Source organism: Echinops telfairi, unplaced genomic scaffold, assembly GCF_000313985.2.
Source record: "Echinops telfairi isolate 266 unplaced genomic scaffold, ASM31398v2 ScPeMD7_4;HRSCAF=17, whole genome shotgun sequence".
In the NCBI taxonomy this organism is placed as follows: Eukaryota; Metazoa; Chordata; class Mammalia; order Afrosoricida; family Tenrecidae; genus Echinops; species Echinops telfairi.
The window spans coordinates 23308677-23328616 of record NW_022103900.1 but is presented as its reverse complement, the minus strand read 5'-3'; the positions used below and the strand labels follow the sequence as shown (position 1 = coordinate 23328616).

Below are 19940 nucleotides of genomic sequence, written 5' to 3'. Positions count from 1 at the left end.
ACGCCAGGACTCATTCTCCCTACCACTCTAGGACAGAACAGAGGTGAGGGTCCAGAGATCTCAGTGCTTATCCAAGAATGTCTGTAATACTCCCTCTCTGATTGAGCTATCTTCTATTACAACCTTATGGCACTTCAGACATATATGTAGGCAGACAATACTTGAAAGGACATAAAGTGACACATACCTTTTTTAGCTTAGAGGACATCAACTGTAACTTAACACCCGAGTTCACGAAATACCACTTACTCAATTTATTCATTTATTTTTCAAATTTCACATACATATGTTTATTTTAAATAGTAAAATTTGCAACATATAATGAAATATACATACTTCAGGGGAAGGGCATTTCAGCAAAGAAGTAGACATTAATATATGCCTCCAAGCGAACAAAATATTTGTAGGTTATGTCATTTCATCTCTGTTAAAAATTTTAAAGAATTAGTAGATGCTTAACATCTCCTGAAATCCCCCAGGTTTTGCTATAAAAAGGGGGGGGGGGGGGAAATTCAAATATGAATTTAAAAAGACGAGCGAGTGAGTCTCCTGACATATTACATGACTTTTCTCAAATTGCTTACATCCAACAGGGTTATTGATCTGGAGAAATAAATCAGTAAATAATATCAGTATGTCTATAGCAGGTAGACATACTTACTGTTCTAGCTGACCTGTGGCTGCATTACCCTTCTTCCCTTCTGAATACCTTTATAGCACCCTCTTCTGGTATGTAAGCAGCAATGCGCCTTGGAGAGTGAAATCAATACATGGACAGTGAATGAATTCCTGCCTAATAGCAACCATGTAGGTTTTTCCTAGGATATAAATCTTTACAGGAGCACCTATTTTTTCTCCCAAAGAGCAGCTGGTGGACTTGAACTGCTGAGTGTGGCTGGTCGCCAAATACTTACTAAATACATGTAAGATAGCCGAGACTCCACAAAATGTCCCCTAACCTAATTAATGGTTTGGTTTCAAGTCTTCAAAATTTTACCTCAGCGGGTGTTTTAAGATCATCTGGTTTCTCCCAAGTAGACTGCTTTGTTTCAGTATTGTAGTAGTAAGTCCTTCCATCAGGTGATTTATGTTCAGTCCACATGGATTTCTAAGACAAAGTATCACAAAGATGTAAATCGTGTAAGAGTGTCGACAGTGAATATCAGCATCATTATTTATTCCAAAACAATACATGCTAAAAAGAAATAATAAAAGGCATACTTTGAAAAATTAGTTTTTAAGAATTCAATCCCAGTTGGTAGGGAACTGAAAAATAGAATACGTAAGTCCTTAACTTACAATGGAGCCCTGTACTACTTACTGATGACTGTCTTAAGTTGATTCTGACATTAAGTTATATCTTTCCTCTTATTAAAATTGATTTTCCTTATGGTCTTTCATGATCAATCTTTAAAAATTATCTTTGTTTTTTAGGAACTGGAAGCATTACAAACACTCATATACGAGGGCAAATTTTAAAAGTATTGCTACAAAAATTACCAAAATGTGAAGCTATCTTTCCTAAACTCATCCTTTATTTACATCTAGAAACTTCTTGATGCTAGCATCTCTCTAAGAGGAAGCCTGGTGGCATAGATCAGCAGCTTGAACCCACTAGCCAGTCCATAGGAGACAGCAGTGGCTTTCTGCTCTCATAAAAGGCTTAAAGCATCAGAATCCCACAGTAGGCAATTCTCCTAAGTCCCAATAGACCCAATGGCAGTGAGTTCTTCCTTAAAGAATCCTGCACTCTTTGATTCACACTTCAATTTTTCGTCATTCTACGAAGTGATTAAGAAACAAGTTATTCTTCATTTATCAAGTTATGTTAAGAGAATACTGCTCAGACCATGATTGTGTGTGTGTGTAAAAATCCCAAAATAATTAAGCATGCATATGGAAAGAGGATACAAGAGGCAGGACTGCCATCCATGATTTGTGGATGATAGTAAATATATACAATATCCTATTTAAGCAACAACCTACCTGCTGGATACAAAATTGCAATAAAATTGATCTGATTATATACTCCCACATCCTACAAAATATGGTAAATTTAGTAAATATTGCTACATAATAGAAAATATAGCTACGCAAACATAGAAACCTTTATTAAACAAAAATAACCAATTGTGAAGTTAGTGTTTCTTGACTATATACTTCTAAAACCGGTGTTTCTAGCTCTCTAATCCTTCCCCCTAAAGATCTTTGTGGTGTAGTGGGTAACAACACAATGTCAGCAGTTTGAAACCACCAGCTCCATGGAACAAAGATGAAGCTTTCTACTTCCCTAAAAAGTCAGTTTCAGACACTCACAGGGGCAGTTCTACACTGTCCTATAGGATCATTATGAATAAAAAACCAACTTGGTGGCAATGAGTTTAGAGGGTTTTTGTTGTTTGTTTTAGTTCCAACCTTTCCCTAATATCTCAGTACTCTTCAGTTCCCACTCATACTAAACACGTTCCTTTAAGTGTTGAATTTGGGAAAGAAAAATAAGCCCAAAGGGGCAAGACTAGGGCTGTAGGATGAATGGGTAATTTTTCCAAATAAAATTCTCATAGGACAGCCCTTACTACCCTCAACATATGAGTAAGTGCATTATCATTATGGAGAAAAAATTCCTTGATGCAACTTTCCTGAGAATTTCCTCACCAATGCAGTTTTCAATTTTCTTTACAACCTCTTCCTGGTAAGCCCCCATGATCAACCTGTGTTCTGATCACTTGGAATAGTTGCTATAAACTTCTGAGGTGACCTCTTGCTGCCTTGAATTTAACTGACCCAGCAAGTATTCTTGGAAGCAAGTCATTGTTTTCATAGAAAAGTATTTTTGAAGATACTCTAATGCAGTGGTTCTCAACCTGTGGGTCATGACCCTTTTGGGGGTCAAACAACCCTTTCACAGGGGTCGCCCAATTCATAACAGTAGCAAAATGACAGTTAAGAAGTAGCAATGAAAATAATTTTATGGTTGGGGGGGTATCACCACACGAGGAACTGTATTAAAGGGTCATGGTATTAGGAAGGTTGCGAATCACTGCTCTAATGAAACCAAGACAAATGTATCCCTGAGAGAATTTATCTGCAAGAATCCACAATTCAGAGAAAATTCTAAACAGGACTTGTTGGGAATAAACCTGCACATGTATGAACTGGAACACTAGTAGCAGTACTTTTTGATCTACCCGTGCATAAATTAATAAAATGAAGTATGCACAACTAGAATGAAGTAAGACCACAACTCTTTACAGGGGTACAAAGCCTTGTCTTTCTCCCAGAGAGGATGGTGGTTTCAAATGCTGACCTTGAGGTTAGTAGTCCAATATCTAAGCAGTACTCCACCAAGGTTCCTTATAAAAAATTTTAGTTACGTTTTAAAAACTCAGACATAATAAAATCATCTAACTTTACTATATTAAAATTTTAAATGTGTGTGGTATGATCTATCATAATAAACACACATATAGTAGACCAGGGAAACTACAGCTCACGACTCCAAAAAGCCAAATTGATTCCCATCAAGTGGATTCCAACTCACAGCAACCCTATATGGCAAGGTAGAAATGTTCCCGTCAGACTGTAATTCCAAAGGGAGTGGAAAGCCTCATCTTTCTCCTGCAGAGCAACTGGTGGTTTCAAACTGCTGACCACGTTGTGGTTAGTAGCCCATCTGGTAATCTACTATGGTGCAACAGTAATCCACAAGGTTTAATGTCTCTTAACAGTAGGAGAGCTCTTAAAATTGGTTAAAAAGACATAAAGCAAACAATAGTAAAACAGAAAAAGACAAAAGATTATCAACAGTGAGAAAAGGAAAATGTCCAATAAAATATTCCATCTCATTTAAAAGCCAGTAAAAACTACTGCTTTACACCATAGCACAGCGGCACAATTTAAATGAAGAACATTATCTACCACTGAGAGAGAGAGGAACACTGGTAGGGGATACATTAAGCACTAGCTTTTAATGAACAGATCTAGGGATCTAACCTATTAATCACTCTGTGGTAGAGAAGCTGTGCTTCAGTACTTATTACAGACTAGTTGGTACCGTCAGTGAAGTGCTGGACTATTAAACACCAAACACACTGGTGGTTTACACTCACTAGCTACTTGATGGGAGATAGAAGAGGCTATCTGCCCATTTTTAGGGTGACTCTAAGATGGAGTTGACTAAATGGCATGGGTGGAAGGAAACTTTGAGGAAATTCTGCTCTATCATTTAAAATCTGAGAGAATTGACTTAACGGCAGTGGGTTTTGGGGAATGCATTGACATGACCCATAATAAGGAGCTCTTACAGCAAAGGACACAATTAAAAAATATGTCTTATACCTTAGTGAAACAGAACTAGATGCATAAGGAATAGTATGAGTTGTAATAGACTCATCCTCCCCAACATCCTAACATAGTATCTTTAGATCTTTCTCAGAAAGAGCATCAGTGGAAGAATCAATAGTTTGCTGCTAGGGTAGAGGTGTATGTGCGCTGGAAATAAGTGAAATACTATTGAATTACTTAATCTTTCCTAAGGAAATCATGTCTAAACCTCCCATTTGCCTTAACAGTGTTAAGAAAGGTCCAAGCAAAAAAGGCTTATTTTAAACTACCCCGTTTCCCTGAAAATAAGACAGTATCTTATATTATTTTTTGCTCCCAAAGATGCGCTAGGTCTTATTTTCAGGGGATATCTTATTTTTCCATGCAGAAGAATATGGTACACATTTATTGTTTAATTAAAAGAGACCTCGCACTTCCTGTCTGCTCAGGCTGCACAGCGGCCAACAGTGGGCTGGTGCAGTGGCGCCGCTACGGTCCAGAGTCAAGGTAGCTTTGGGGGGCCTTATTTTGGGGGGATGTTTTATATTTCACAGAGAGGCAAAACTGTGTAGGTCTTATTTTCGGGGGATGTCTTACTTTTGGGGAAACACAGTAGGGTTACACTAAAGGGTCTTGGTGGTATAGTTAGTTACATGTTAGGCTGCAAACTGCATAGTCAGAAGTATGAAATCACCACCAGGTCCACAGAAGATAGCTAACAAGGTTTTCTACTTTCATAAAGGGTTCCAGTCTCAGAAACCCATAGCGCAGAGTTCTACCCTGTCCTCTAAAAATCGTTAACAGAGTCGACTCAATGGAAGCGAATGACTGATTTTTCCATAAAACTTTTTTGAAGTCCCTCGTATATGTGAAAGCCTTTAATCTTGAAAGGTATATATAGTGCTACAAAATCTGTGCCAGTTAAACATCCTGATTATCTATTTTAAAATTACAATGGAATCACTGAATTCACTTTATCCCAAATTTCTCTTAAAATCAGACTTCACTAATCAACCTTTGGCATAGAAAGGAAAGGAAAAAGGTTCAGCTTAGCTGATAATTTAAAGCAGATCAAAGAAGTACAATTAAGTATATTTCAGAGGGTTAGAAGAGTACTTACTGCACCAGATGCGGTACCTAGAAGAAAATACACAATATTTAATTCAAATTATGATTAATCACACTTCACTTTTAAAAATCTAGATTACTTCCTCCCCCTTATTATTCTTATCTTGAGATTATCCAGATGACTTCTGTGCTATCTCTTTTCCACAACAAATACCAGTATAGAAGTATTTTCACAATTATGTGGGTCTTTTGAATTTTCATCTCCAAACTCATATAAAGCTAGTAGGATAAATATTCACCTTTGCCTTTTATTTTTAATCTCCTTGCTATAGGTGTACCATGTCTAACTTCCCTTCTCCTGTTATGTTACTAGAGTAGAATAACACCCTGAATCCTATTAGAGTTTTGCCAATTTCAAATAGGTAGATTCCAGAATGGTACTCTACAAGAGTAACAATTAGCCACTGTATATCCCTACTTAAATCCAAACTTAAATTAATTGCACTTAAATAAAAATTCAGAAACTCAATTCCTCAGTTATAACAATTCATGTATCAAGTAGTCAATAAATTTCTGTGGCTTATAGCTATTACCGTATATACTCGTGCATAAGCTGAGTTTTTCAGCACATTTTTTATTTGGGTCAGCTTATATTCGAGTATATACAGTATATTGGACTACTGAGCAGGATAGATTACAGAGCATTTCTATTACTGTAGGAAGTTCTCGTAGATGGTGCCACTTTAGAATGCTACAGATAACCCCAAAAGACACAAGGAGAAAACCAACCAGCCAGTGCTCATCTCACTTAACCCAAACTTTAGTAACTAGCAACTTAAAACTGTATCAAAACAGAAAGTGCATTATACTGATATCAAAATAGGTTGAGACAAAGAACTTCAAAATTAATTAACATTTAAAATTAACACTCCAGGATTATCAAGAGTAATAGAAATTATGCCCATGGGTTAAAAATGTCCATGAGCTAAAAGTATGTTAAGGCATTTGGAACATTATTTCAATTTAAGTAGATAATGAAATTTATGATATATAAAAATATCAATAATGTCCCATATGGATATTCAGAAAGCACAGTACATTTAATGTTTCTACCAGTAACGGTTAAAACAAGTAAAGTTTGGCACAAGCATGGGGCAAAGCAAAAAAAAAATTGAAATACTAATTCTGTAGAACACTACACTATGGATAACTGAAGCACTACTATATGAGTATATAAATGGCAAGCTCGTCAAACAAGCACTTTAATGGTGACTTAAAAAGACCACAGTAGTCCAGAAGGCCACCAAGAGACAGTTGCTCCAAGTATTAGAGCTGTTCTTCTACCCCACAATGGTTAACTTACTAACTACAAATATGGACTCAACCAGAGTTCATTCACTCAGCAAGTATTTTCTGAAGACTTACTGTATTGGCTGGGCCACTGTAAGCACTGAATATTTAGATCATCCAACTTTTCAAGATAAATTCAATCTTTATTCAAAACCTGCAGATTTTAAATGTTGGCAACTAATTACAAAATTTATATATATTTAGAGCCACAGTGTACTACAGAACAAGTTGTATCACAGAACCTGGATTTTAAAAGTATGAATTTTAAAGAACTCAATTATCAACACACCAGTATTTCCCACTGCCTTAAGTAAACAAAGATTGCTGACTATAAAAGTCCAGCATGCAAATTCTTTTACCTCTTAATAATATGCTTAGTCCTCTACAAATGAAGTCTAATGAATATGATTATACAAAGTATACGTACCTGCAGCTACATCCATATTATTTACTCCTGGCTGTAAGTAGAAAAATGACATTAGTAATATTTGCTTTAAGTTATATTTTAAATAAGATCCTCATAGAGTAGTGTGAATCAATCTCTTCTGTGCATAAATTTCAAGCTAATAACTCTTTTAAGTTGCAGTGGCCAAACCTATCTTACATGAAACCCTGTTAGCCTTCACTTACCCCACCTCAGGGTGAATACAGTTAAGTTTTAATATAAATGTGTTAAACATATACATGTGTTGGAACTGTTTTCAAAGTGGTCAATTGTCATGAAAGCAAACCACCACATCTTTCTCTCACATAGTGGCTGGTAGGCTCAAACCATCCGCTCTGCAGTTAGCAGCCTAGCTCTTAACCATGGTGCCACTAGAGATACCACCAAGGTTGTTAATAGAGTAAAATTGCCTTGCATGATTTTCTGGGCTGTAAATCGGCTGTTACGGTGAGCAGAATGGCAAGTCCTTATCCCCATCGGGTTGCTGGGTGATTGCTAATCCTAGTTAGAAGCCAAGCAGTCAAATCACCTAATTCCTAACTCTAGTAGTAAGAGATCATAAAGTATTTTAATACAGGATGGGCTTCAAAAAAGTTCACAGAAAAATTCCAATATGTTTTAATCCTACTTTTGTATAATCTCTTTTTGGAGGTAATGCTTATTTATTTAGAGTATATGTAACATACATTTTAATTTCTACATTTTAAAGTATATCTTGCCCTAAGGGTTTTGGATATTTTACATTGACTACTTCAGTCACAAGTCTATCAAGTAATAAAGAAATCAGGTTAATCTGAATAAAATAATGGTTTATACATTACTATACTGAGTAAGTGTTGAAACTGAGCAGGGATTTTTCTAAGCAATTTGCTCTAAAATTTTAAGAAATCAATTTAAAACTGGTAGTGTTGTTAGAGGCCCTCTCAAGTTGATTCCAATTCATCAACCTAATGTGATGGAGAACTGCCGTGCAGGGCTTCCTATGCTGTAAACTTTATGGGAGCAGAATGCTTTATGAGTTGCTGCATGGTTACTAGTCTTTCTGTTAGCAGTCAAGTAGCTATCTAATTGCTAATTCTATGATCAATACTAATTAGAGATGATAGAACATCTATGTCTAATTAGTACTCAGTAAATGTCTATCTTCAGATGATTAGAATACTACCAGGCAAATATAATGCTGTTAGCTAACAAACAGCTTTCTCAATATTCTGCTTAATGTGGAATAATTTACTAACTGAACATGTACACAGAATACCAGTATAGGGAAAAAAATGTAAACCCTTTATCATTCAAGATATGGGAACTAAAAGGAAAAGAACATGACACTTTATTTCCATTTCACATTAAGTTGCTCAACCAAAGGCATTGAAGAAAGTAATTTGACTATATAGTGTATACACATTATAAACACATCAGAGTAATCAATACATATATCACAGAAAATAAGATTACCGGTAAGGCGGGCTGCATAGAAGCCTGAGACATATGAGACATCATCATGCCAGGCATTACTGAAGACATCATCCCAGGCATCTAAAATAAAAGTTAAAAAATGAAAAGGTCATAGCATCATTTTAAGAATCTGATTATTAAAGCTAGGAGGTGCAATTTGACAAAAATATTGAATATTAAGTTTGCTGAACAAATTATTTTATCAGTTATTCGTTTCAAAATTTATGCTATAATTTTAATATTCAGTCAAAATTATTTTAACTACTATGCAAGAGTAATATTAATTTCCTTTTAAATCAAGTCACAATTTCCTATTATGGGGCAAAACAACCTTCCCATCTCCCAATTTTCCCCTTTGACTTTAACACTGATGCTGAATAACCTTTATAGAAATTGATTTTTTAAATTATAAAACTATAAACCAAAGGTTCATAAAATCCAAAGTGACTTGGAAAAAAAAGTTCTCACACAAAACACCAACCCTTTAATCATAAATTCTTTATCTGCTCTTATAAGGAAAAAAATACCACTTAAACACAAATATATGAAGAAAGACAAGTCATTTGGGATATTAATCTAGTTTACCAATGACTGCCATTCAAACTTATTATCTTCTCTACTGAATATAAAACCATGGTGATTAACGAAGACTTCCAAAGAATACAAAAGACCCAGGTCAGTATAATTTTACACCACTATACTGATTTTAAGTGAACAAATACAGAAAAAGTGAAATGGAAGGAATGTAAGCTACACACAGTAATCTCAGTAATCAGAACAAGGCAGCCAGTTACCCCAGTTCATCAAGTTTCAAATTGAATGGACAACCTGAACAACTGGACTAAAAAAGAAACAAGTAAATAGTAAAGCTTATTACACTTAATATTCACATACTATATTGCCTATGAAATTGAACTCCAGAAAACAAAATAAAGGACCTATTAAACAAAGTAGCATGGTGTTAATGAATTAAAATGCAACCCCACAATTAGTCAATGGTAAGATTTCAATAAAGTATTGCTGCTATTGTTAGATGCCATTCAGTACTGCCTTATAGGGACCCCACAAGTACAACAGAATCACTCAATGCCCAGTCCTGCACAATCCTCACAATGTTTGCGCCCACTGTTGGCATCCTGTGCCAATTTATCTCCTTGAGGGCTTTCTCTTTCTCTTTCCCCCCAACCCTCTACCAAACATGATGTCCTTCTCCAGAGATCAGTCGCCCCTGATAACATATCCAAAGGATATGAGAAGTCATCTCAAAATACTCCCTTTCTAAAGACCATTAAGGCTATACTTTTCTCATTAGATCTGTTAGTTCTTATTGTAATTCATGGCATATTTGTTATTATTTGTTAACACCTAATTTAAAGTCATTCTTCCTCACTGTCTAGTTTTCAGATTAAAATACATCCTGTAAATGAAAATGGGTTTGGTCAGGCTCACCTTATTCTTCCAGTGACATTTTTTGTCTTTTAATGTTTTAAAAAGAGACCCATTCAAGCATGAATGTTCAATGCAAAATACACTGATATTATGACTGCTGTTTCCATGGGTGCTGATTGTAGATTCAAATAAATTGAAATCCTCTACAACTCAATCTTTTCAGTTTTTTCTTACATTGAGGTAAAAACCATACGTAAGTGTACAGTCCTGATGTTCAACAAGCAAGGTTGTGTCATGTACGTACCACAGGTTAAAGGCTTTTTCCAGTTATGATGTTTTCGTGTTTTTCATGTAATCCAGCTTCTTGGATTATTTACTTAGCATACAAATCAAGCAAGCATGGAGAAAGGGTACAACCATAATGCATTCTCTTTTCTAATTCTAATAAAAGATCATGAATCATTATGTGCTTCATAAATCAAGAAACATTCAACTGTACACCAGTGACCCCCAACTTCTGTATAGCCTATTACATTGAAAACTCAAGATACATGTAACAGTTTATGATACAAGGGTCCTATATTTTACAATGCACACAACATTACTTTTGCATTATTATGTTAAAGATGTCTTAATATGAGTTTCTTTATTACATTAAAATGTCTTAAGAGTATCTGGGTTAATTTTTATGAATAGAAAGGCAAATTATACAGCACAAACTAAGACAAACATTTGACTAATTTTTTTTTCAGTGTCTTTTTTATTATTATTTTTTAATCATTTTATTAGGGGCTCATACAACTCTTATCACAATCCATACATACTTGCACATTCATTGCCCTCATCATTCTCAAAACATTTCCTCTCCACTTAAGGCCCCGGCATCAGGTCATTTTTCCCCTCCCTCCCCGCTCCCCCGTCCCTCATGAGCCCTTGATAATTTATAAATTTTATTTTGTCACATCTTGTCCTGGCATTTGACTAAGTGACAAAGGAACTATATTAACAATTCTTATTTACATACAAATTTGACATAAAGATACATTCAAGGAATAAAACTTGTTTATAATCTGGGGACTGTCTGTACACAATAAGGTGCTCATACAGTGTCTAAATAATCTATTGTGCCACTTCACAGAACATATAGAGATATTAAAGAAGGCCTGATGCCATTGTGGGTTAACTGTGGGGTGGTAACTCCAGGTCAGTGGTTTAACCAACCATTCCTTCTAAGGGAGAAAGGTGAGGCTCTCTGTGCCCATAAACGTGCACAGTATTGAAACTACTATGAGTCAGAATGAACACCACTGAAGTTAGTATTTTAAAAAACAGTTATCAAAACAACAGATCTAGGTTTACCCTACTCCCACTTAAAACAGTTACTGGTAGAATTTTATTTTTAGAACAATAGGAAAGTAAGTTTTAATTCCTTAAAGCAGTGGTTCCTCAAACTTCCTAATGCCGTGACCCTTTAATACAGTTCCTCATGTTTTGTTTTATACAGTTCCTCATGTTGTGGTGACCCCCCCAACCATTAAATTATTTTTGTTGCTACTTCATAACTGTAATTTTGCTACCGTTATGAATCACGGACAACCCCTGTGAAAGGGTCGTTCAATCCACAAAGGGGTCGCGACCCACAGGTTGAGAACCAGACTTAAAGGAACAGTTACTGATACAGTATATACTTGTGTATAAGCTGAGTTTCCCAGCACATTTTTAATGCAATTTTTGTGGTAAAATTAGGTGCCTTGGCTGATATTTGGGTTGGCTTATACTCGAGTATAAACAGTACTTAAAACTGTCTGGAATACTCAACACGTCACTTTTATAAATGCTTTGACATATCCTATTCAGATGTATCATATTTGATAACTTCGATAAACGACCATTTATAATTCCTAGAGATCACTTTAATTTTTCTATGAATAGCTCACTATGTAAATTAAGCCTCATACACATATACTACAAGTAGAAAAAATAAAATTCTGCAAAAAGTTCTGACACATTACACATATACATGTGATGACAGCGGGCCTTCCAAGATCTGTCTCACCCCTCTGCACACATGACTTTCACAACTACTCTGTTGCACCCAGAGATTTGAACAGCTTTAGTGTAGCAGCTAGCCAGTAGGACTGAGTTGCACTGCACTGGTCTCACCTGCCTGAGTGGCTTCTCCCTATCCCAGAGTGTGTAGACTACTTTATCTCCTGTGTTGGGACTGCTGTCCTGATGAAGTTCTTTCTGGGAGGAAAAACAGATTTCCTTCTGCACTGGAGAAAATAGTTTTCAGAGCAGGAAAAAAAAGTCCTGCTGTGAGAGGAGCTGCTATAAAACCACCAGGGTTGGTTTTGAAGTACTTGGCTTATGCTTCATTGGAATAGATATGTACAGCAATAAGGTTTTCAAACCCAGTATTTAGTTTGTGCATAAATGCACAGTGAACCCTCGCCACTTCGCGCTTCGACGTCCGTGGCTTCACTCTATCGCGGTTTTTGCGTAACAGCGCATGCTCTGTCATTACTGCCACTGATTGGCTCATACTGTACACGCTTCTGTCTGCATCGCTATGTATCGGAGCTACGTATCAGATGCATTTTTGCTTTTGTACAGTGTACTGTAATTGTTTGCGATTTTTAAGAAATTTTATCTAAGCCCTATGATGGCTCCTAAATGAGCTGCTTCTTCTAAGCCTTCTGATAATAAAAATAAGCACCAGAGGAAGATGCTCACCATCCAGGAAAAGGTAAAGTTTTTTTTTTTGATGAAAGATGGCAAGAAAATCGTGGAGGTTGCACGCCATTTCGACTTGAATGAGTTTTCCGTTCGCTCCATCCATTGTACTTCATAATATAATAAATAATAAATGATAATTGTAATGTCCAAAATGTTTTACTGCATTTTCCCTTTTTCGTTTAATAAATTGGGTAATACGAGTGTAATGGTGACTAAAGGGTGTTTTTTCATGTCCTCTATGCTCTAACTACGAAAATATTTGATTTACAAATAAGGAATCCTACTTCACGGACTTTCATTTATCACGGTAGGGCCTAGAACTGATTAACCGCGATAAACGAGGGTTCACTGTAATTATGTTCATTGTGTATATATTATACAAGGAGCACATGTAAGCATTAAAGGTTATTGACTATTGTTTAAATGCAAATGTTCACCTCATTTCTTTTTTTATGTTCTTAAAAAAACAAAAACAAAAAACTCCTGGGTTGGATAATGAGGGTCTGTTGCTGGGAACCAAACCTCTGCACCAGCAGGTACCAAGACAAAGATTTAACATTAAATCCATGAGACAAAATGAAAAGAAAAACATCATAGTCAGCAGCATGCAAAAATAACATTAGTATGATAGCGTAGTTGGTTATGCATTGGGTTATGCATTAATATGGTATGCTTACTTATGGAAATAGCGTGTATTAGGGGTGGTAGGTTACACAATACAGAAAATACATAACTAGTGAATTATATGTGCAAAATTACAGCCCATTTTTAAATTCAGTCTTTTAAAGATAAATATCATAAAACTAAATTGCTCAAAAAAAAAAATCACCAGTGTGAAGAATTATAAAGCAAGGTAATGAAAAGTATGAAACAACCAGTCATTCCCAGGATCCTATTTGGAAAGTTTTTATTTAAAGTTCCATGAGGGCAACTCAAAATGTATTACTGCCTACCAAGCCTTGAGGACGATGATCCCAATTAGAGCAGCCAGTCCACAGAGGACCACATGGCCGGCCCCACTATGAGACATGACGCCCCTCACTGACCGATGGCCCTGCAGGGGCAGCACTGGAGACACAGTGTGGGAATTGCGCCCAATCTGATCCCACCAATTCCACCACACCGAGGCAAAGCACTGGGGGTGGTGGGTGGTGGTGCAGCAAGGGAATGGAGCGGCAAGGTCCCCAGGGAATGCTGAAGGTGGGCTTTGGGGCCAGGGCGTGGTGCCCCAACAGACTGGACTGGAAAACACTCCTAAAGGCCAGCAAATGATCCTTGAACTAACTACAAGCTTTTTCTTTCTTGTTGTCTTTTGTTTTGTTCTTTGTCAGTAATTTGTTGTTGTTTTGTTGTATATTGTTGCTTGGTTTTGCTCTGTCTTGTTTTTGTGCATGTTATTATCTCTGCAGGTCTGTTTAAATAAGGTAGGCTGAACAATCTGGAGGAGAAAACAAGTGGACTAACAGTTCGGGGAGGGACATGGGAGAGGGGGAGGTGGGGGGAAAGGAAGTGGTGTTAACAAACCCAGGGGGCCGGACAACAGAAAAGTGGGTGAAGGGAGATATCGGACAGGGCAAGATATGACAAAATAAAAATTTATAATTTATCAAGGGCTCATGAGGGAGGAGGGAGCAGGGAGGGAGGGGAAAAAATGAGGACCTGATGCCAGGGGCTTAAGTGAAGAGGAAATGTTTTGAGAACGATGAGGGCAATGAATGTACAAATGTGCTTTACACAATTGATGTATGTATGGATTGTGATAAGAGTTGTATGAGCCCCTAATAAAATAAAAATATAAATTTTAAAAAATCACAAAAATGTTAATTGTAAAATAATGTATTACTGCAAGGTTCCTGTTCATGCATACATAGGTCTATTAAAAACAAAACAAAAACCCTATGTTTATGTCTCAGATCAGTGGATGGTAGTAGACAAGTCATTGTGTTTGCAAAAATGACTGAAACTTCAATAAGTTGAATGAGAATGCTGCCCCCACAAAGCAGTTTTTAGATCGAGGAAGCATTTTAAGGAAAGTCAGGAAGACCTCGGAGATGAGCCAAGAGTAACTCATATACTTCCAACCCTGAAGAAACTGACTGGCATTCAGAAACCTGAGAAAGAATATTATAGAATCACCACCGAGGCAGAAGCTGCCGAAGCTGGATCTCACATGGCTTGCCATTTCCTATTTTAAGTGATCATCTTTGCTTCAAGCCAACTTTTGGCTCAGTAAATGCTGAGAAGATTGCATACAGACTTGTGACCTCAAAGAGAAAATCTTTTAAGCAAAATCAATTTTAATGAAAATGGCCTTATGGAACAAAGAATAACCAGCGATGAATCTTGGGTTGTCCAAAAGGTTTGAGAGAGCAGGGTCCAATTAAAACAGTGGCTTCTGAGGTTAGCTGCTGGACTTGTTAAATTCAAGGTAGAGTTGTGAGCTCAGAAGGTATTCTGGCGTTTTAAAGAGTAATCTTGATTTTTCTTTTTGGATAGTTTCTTGAAGGACACAAAGCAATTAGTAAGGCTAGAAGTTTTAACAAAATTGAAACCTTCAACGGGGAGAAAAGGGCCAGGAAAGCAACACCAAGAAGTTTTCTCATCAGGGCAAAACACCTGCTGTGAATAGCAAGGGTTGCCCTACACAATTTTTTGTGAGAAACCTCTCATCCACCCAACAGCAGTGATTTTGCCCCTTTAGGCCTTTTGATTGATCCCCAAACTTAACAATTAAAAGGGACATGATTTGACAGTGTAAACTGGAGCAGAATTCTATGGGGGAAGGGTGAGAATTCTGATACACTGCGTTAGATCAGTGGTTCTCAACCTTCCTAATGCCATAATACAGTTCCTCATGTTGTGGTGATGACCCCCCCAACCATAAAATTATTTTCGTTGCTACTTCATAACTAGTTTATGAATTAGGCGACCCCTGTGAGAGTCGTTCTACCCCCCGAAGGGTCATGACCCACAGATTGAGAACCGCTGCTTTAGATGTTGAGAAATACAACCATGACATTTTAGTACTTTTGCTTACCCTGTTTCCCTGAAAGTAAGACATCCTCCGAAAAGACCTCCTTGCAGTTTTGCCTCTCGCTGAAATATAAGGCATCCCCCCGAAAATAAGACCTCCCCAAAGCTACCGTAACTCTGGACCGTAATGGCGGGCGCCGCTGCGCAGCTCACTGTTGGCTGCAGCGCAGCCTGATCAGACCGGAAGTGCAAGGTCTCTTTTAATAAAACAATAAACAATAAATGTGTATCGTACTCTTCTTCATGGGAAAATAAGACATCCCCTGAAAATAAGACCTAGCGCATCTTTTGGAGCAAAAATTAATGTAAGACACTGTCTTATTTTCGGGGAAACAGGGTAGTAAAGGTCTCTATGATTTTGTAGCAATACTTTTTATCTTCATATAAACAAGCACTATTTTCATTCCAGTTGTCCAAAATGGAAAATAAGATGAATAGAAGTAGTATCAATGCTACAGGCAGTGTGTTGTATAAAATGTAAACCAAGGTATTCCAATTTACTATGATCTGAAGAGAACACAAAACCAGAGACCTGCATGTGGCCACTTTAGATGGCTTTCTTTCAAAATATTTCCCAAAGCCTTTTCTGCCATGAAGAAATCACAATCTAACCTTTAGCAAGCCACATAGAAAATCATCTTACAGGAAAAAAAAAACTAGTAAATTTGGTTATTTTAAAAAACAATTCTTGTTATATTAATGGATTGCAAATTGATGCCCTTAAGTTTGATTCTTGCCTTTTTAAATGTGAGGAAACCTAGAGACATTAAGTACAAAGAGGCTTTAAAAAGCTCAGGAGAAACTTCTATTATCGTTTAATTTCATCCACAAATTGTTTGAAACCCCCTTGTACTAAATATTATAAAATCTTAAGTTATCTCACACACCAATATATTTGTGAATAAATGCAAAAATAAATCTTTTCAAGTAGAAATTACACGCTAAGCAATATTAAATATTTGAATTCTGAGTTAGGTTTAAGGTATCCGAAAGAAGTTGGCTGCATTTTGAGAAAACCATTTAAATTTAGTCGCCTCTTCATCTAGAGCAGTGTTTCCTAAACATAAGTGGTAGACACTAGAGTGATCTGGGTGGTGGTGGTGTGGGGCTGCAAAAGTAGTTATCTACATTTTGTCCTGGATTAAGGGGTACACTTCAAGTTTATGACTGCCTGCCTGAGGGACACTGAGTAACTTTTTTCTGAAGCGGGGGCAGCAGGCAAGTTTGGAACTTACCACCTAGTATGACTTCAATTGCCAATTAAAAAAATATTTATTGTGCTAGCCTCTAATAATTCTTTGCTTTTTTGAGTCATCCTTTGAAATCTGTTCAATTTGTTTATGTCAACAAAGCTCAGAGCCTCTTCTAACATTCATTTAGCCATTTCCCCCACTTGTCTTTTTAAATGATTGAGTGCTTTATTCATGTGTGATATCCTCATGTCTTTATACAGCTTATCTGGCATTTATTCGCAGTCTTCAATGCATCAAATTTATTCTTCCAATGTTCTCAAAATTCAGGCGGGAAACCACCAAGGGCTTATTTTGGCTCTAGTCAACTTGTTTCACTTTTTCAGCTTCAACTTATGACTCCCACATGAATAATTGGTCCGTTCTGTTGGCCTCCTGGCCTTGTTTTGACTAATGCTAATGTGACCAATTTGATTCTTGTGTATTCAATAGGTAAGGTCCACTGTGTATAATCACCATTTATATGGATAAACAAACTCGGAATGGGTGAAATCACTGGTCTTGCAAAACTCTATCATGTGATATCCAGCATCATTTAAGCATCAAAATAATTTAATGACCAAATCAATGACTGATACTACTTCTTGTTCCTAACTTTTGAATTTCCATCATCCACATTTATCAATACATCTATTAATACATCTGGACTGTATGTTTCATCAACTTCATACCACAGAAGTTGATGAAAATCTGCAATTTCTTCATTAGTGGCCACCACTCATTTGTCAGTTTGTCATACTGCAGCAGCCTGTTATTACTGTGATGTTGAAAGCTATGCCACTAGTATTTCAAATGGCAGCAGTCATCATGATGGGCAGGTTTCAGCAGAGATTCTAGATGAGGGCAGACTAGGATAAAGGATCTGGTGATTTACTTCAGGGGAAAAACTGCTACTACTGAAAACCTTAACTGAAAAATAAAATCAAGCAACAAATCCACTGCTACTGGCCTATGGTGGCAGTGGCTAAATGTTGGGCTTTTAATGGTAAAGTCAATGGTTGAAGAACCTTAAAAATAGACCCCCAAACCAAATCTACTGTTCTAAGTCAATTCTAATTCATAGTTGCCCCATACAGGGTTTCAAAGACCATATAAATTTATGTTAACAGGCAATTCCAAACTATTCTCTGCTCTGGTGGTTGAGCGTGAACTAATGACCTTGAGATCAGCAGCCTAACAGTTACCCAACAGTACCACCAGGGCTGACAAAAGCTGCAGTAGTTTCTGACATAATGTTAGAAGATAAACCTCTAAGGTTGGAACACACTAAAAAATACAGACAAGAAGCTTTCAAGACCTAAATTTGATCATGTTAAACTGAAAATGACAAGAAACCGCAGCAAACATCCAAAAACCTGGAGATCTACTTCTGAAAATCCATTCATTGAAAATCTATGGAGTACAGATCTACTCTACACCGTATGCCCATAATGCAAAATTGGATTTCATGGCAATGGCTTTGTGTCAAACTGCCAAGATTCCTATTCCTGCACAACTATTTACCAACGATGTGATTTGGGGCTATTCTTAGAGCTATCTCAATTTCCTCATCTATAAAGCAAAGAAAATAGTACCCATCTGATAGGATCATTTTAAGGATCAAATGGCCTGTACCTGGCAGGAACTTACAAGAGCGCTCAATAAAGGATAACTACATTACCACCTCTCTCCTTCAAAAGAAGCCCATGGCACAGTGGCGAAATGCTGCTAACTGGAAAAGCCCAAAGTTTGAACTTACCAGCAGCTCTGTGGGAGAAAGACATGGCAGTCTGCTTCCACAAATAATATTTCCAGCCTTGGAAACCCTGTGGGGCAGTTCTATTCTGTCCTACATGATAGCTACAAATCAGAATCAACAGTTACACGTTTGGTTTGGGGCTCTCTTTCATCTCTTATGCTGACCCAGTCCTCATCTATTCTACTTCTTATATGAGTACCCTAGTTTTAAAAACGTAAGGTAAATATTTAAAATTCATCTTTATTAACAAGTATAAGTACATGTAATATAGTCAGTGCCGGTTTAAGTATTACTTTTTGGTGGGGGCTCTACAATGTCATCGTACAGTTTACTAAGTCTGAGCAATACGATTCTCATCCATAACCTGGACATAATATCCAGCCAATCCACATATCAAGTCAAGATGATCAAATCCAACAGGTAATATGAAGCTCTCAAAGTTACAAAGAAACATGGTGGTACGATTATAACTATTTTCAACAGGGAATTACACACTAAAATCTAATTCCCTAAAATATTTAAAATTGAAAAAAAAAGTATGTGAAAATGACAAAAAACTGAAATTATTTAGTGGTGCCCAAGTCATTATCTCGGATTCATTTTCAAGCTTCCAATATGGAAGTACAGAAAACACAAAAGGAAAACTCACTTGCAAAAATATAGAATGATAATGAACTATATCACTTTATAAAATATAAGCTATAAATATAATTAAGAAAACCACATACAATGGGATGTTCCCTTAAGTCATAAAAAATTAAGGACCTTAAAAGGTCATCTTAGCCTTTTTTTCTTTTCAATTCTTTAAAGTTTTATTAGCACCTTGTCCACATGTCATACAACGTAATCATAAGAGTTGTACAACTATCACCACGTTCAATTACAGAACATATTCTTCCTTGTACTCATTGTTATTCATGTAATTATTTTTCTAATTATGCAAAAAAATCTATCAATCAAAACATTCTCCAATTCAACAATTTCTATATCTATCATTTACGCAACAACTTTCTCCTTCACCTATTGATCAAGTTTGGCTTCTTTCTTCTAGTTTTCTTGATATAATATTCACATATCTAATGTTCCCTCCCTGCTTCTGCCTCCACTGTTTGTCCCCCAAATCCCCTCACACTCCATTTCCCATCCCCCT

General features: G+C 36.6%; 1 protein-coding gene across 10 annotated transcripts in view; it reads right to left on the bottom strand.

Moving 5' to 3' along the window:
- PRPF40A (pre-mRNA processing factor 40 homolog A) overlaps nt 1-19940 on the bottom strand; it is a 51869-nt gene that overhangs the window by 18112 nt on the left and 13817 nt on the right. For all 10 annotated transcript variants that reach the window (XM_013004980.3, XM_004703818.4, XM_030887936.2 and 7 more), the window contains exons 3-6: nt 8642-8722; nt 7169-7199; nt 5444-5460; nt 998-1108 (exon numbers count right to left, since the gene is read on the bottom strand). In XM_013004980.3, coding sequence (XP_012860434.1) covers nt 998-1108; nt 5444-5460; nt 7169-7199; nt 8642-8722 — 240 coding nt within the window. The remainder of the gene's footprint in view (nt 1-997; nt 1109-5443; nt 5461-7168; nt 7200-8641; nt 8723-19940) is intronic.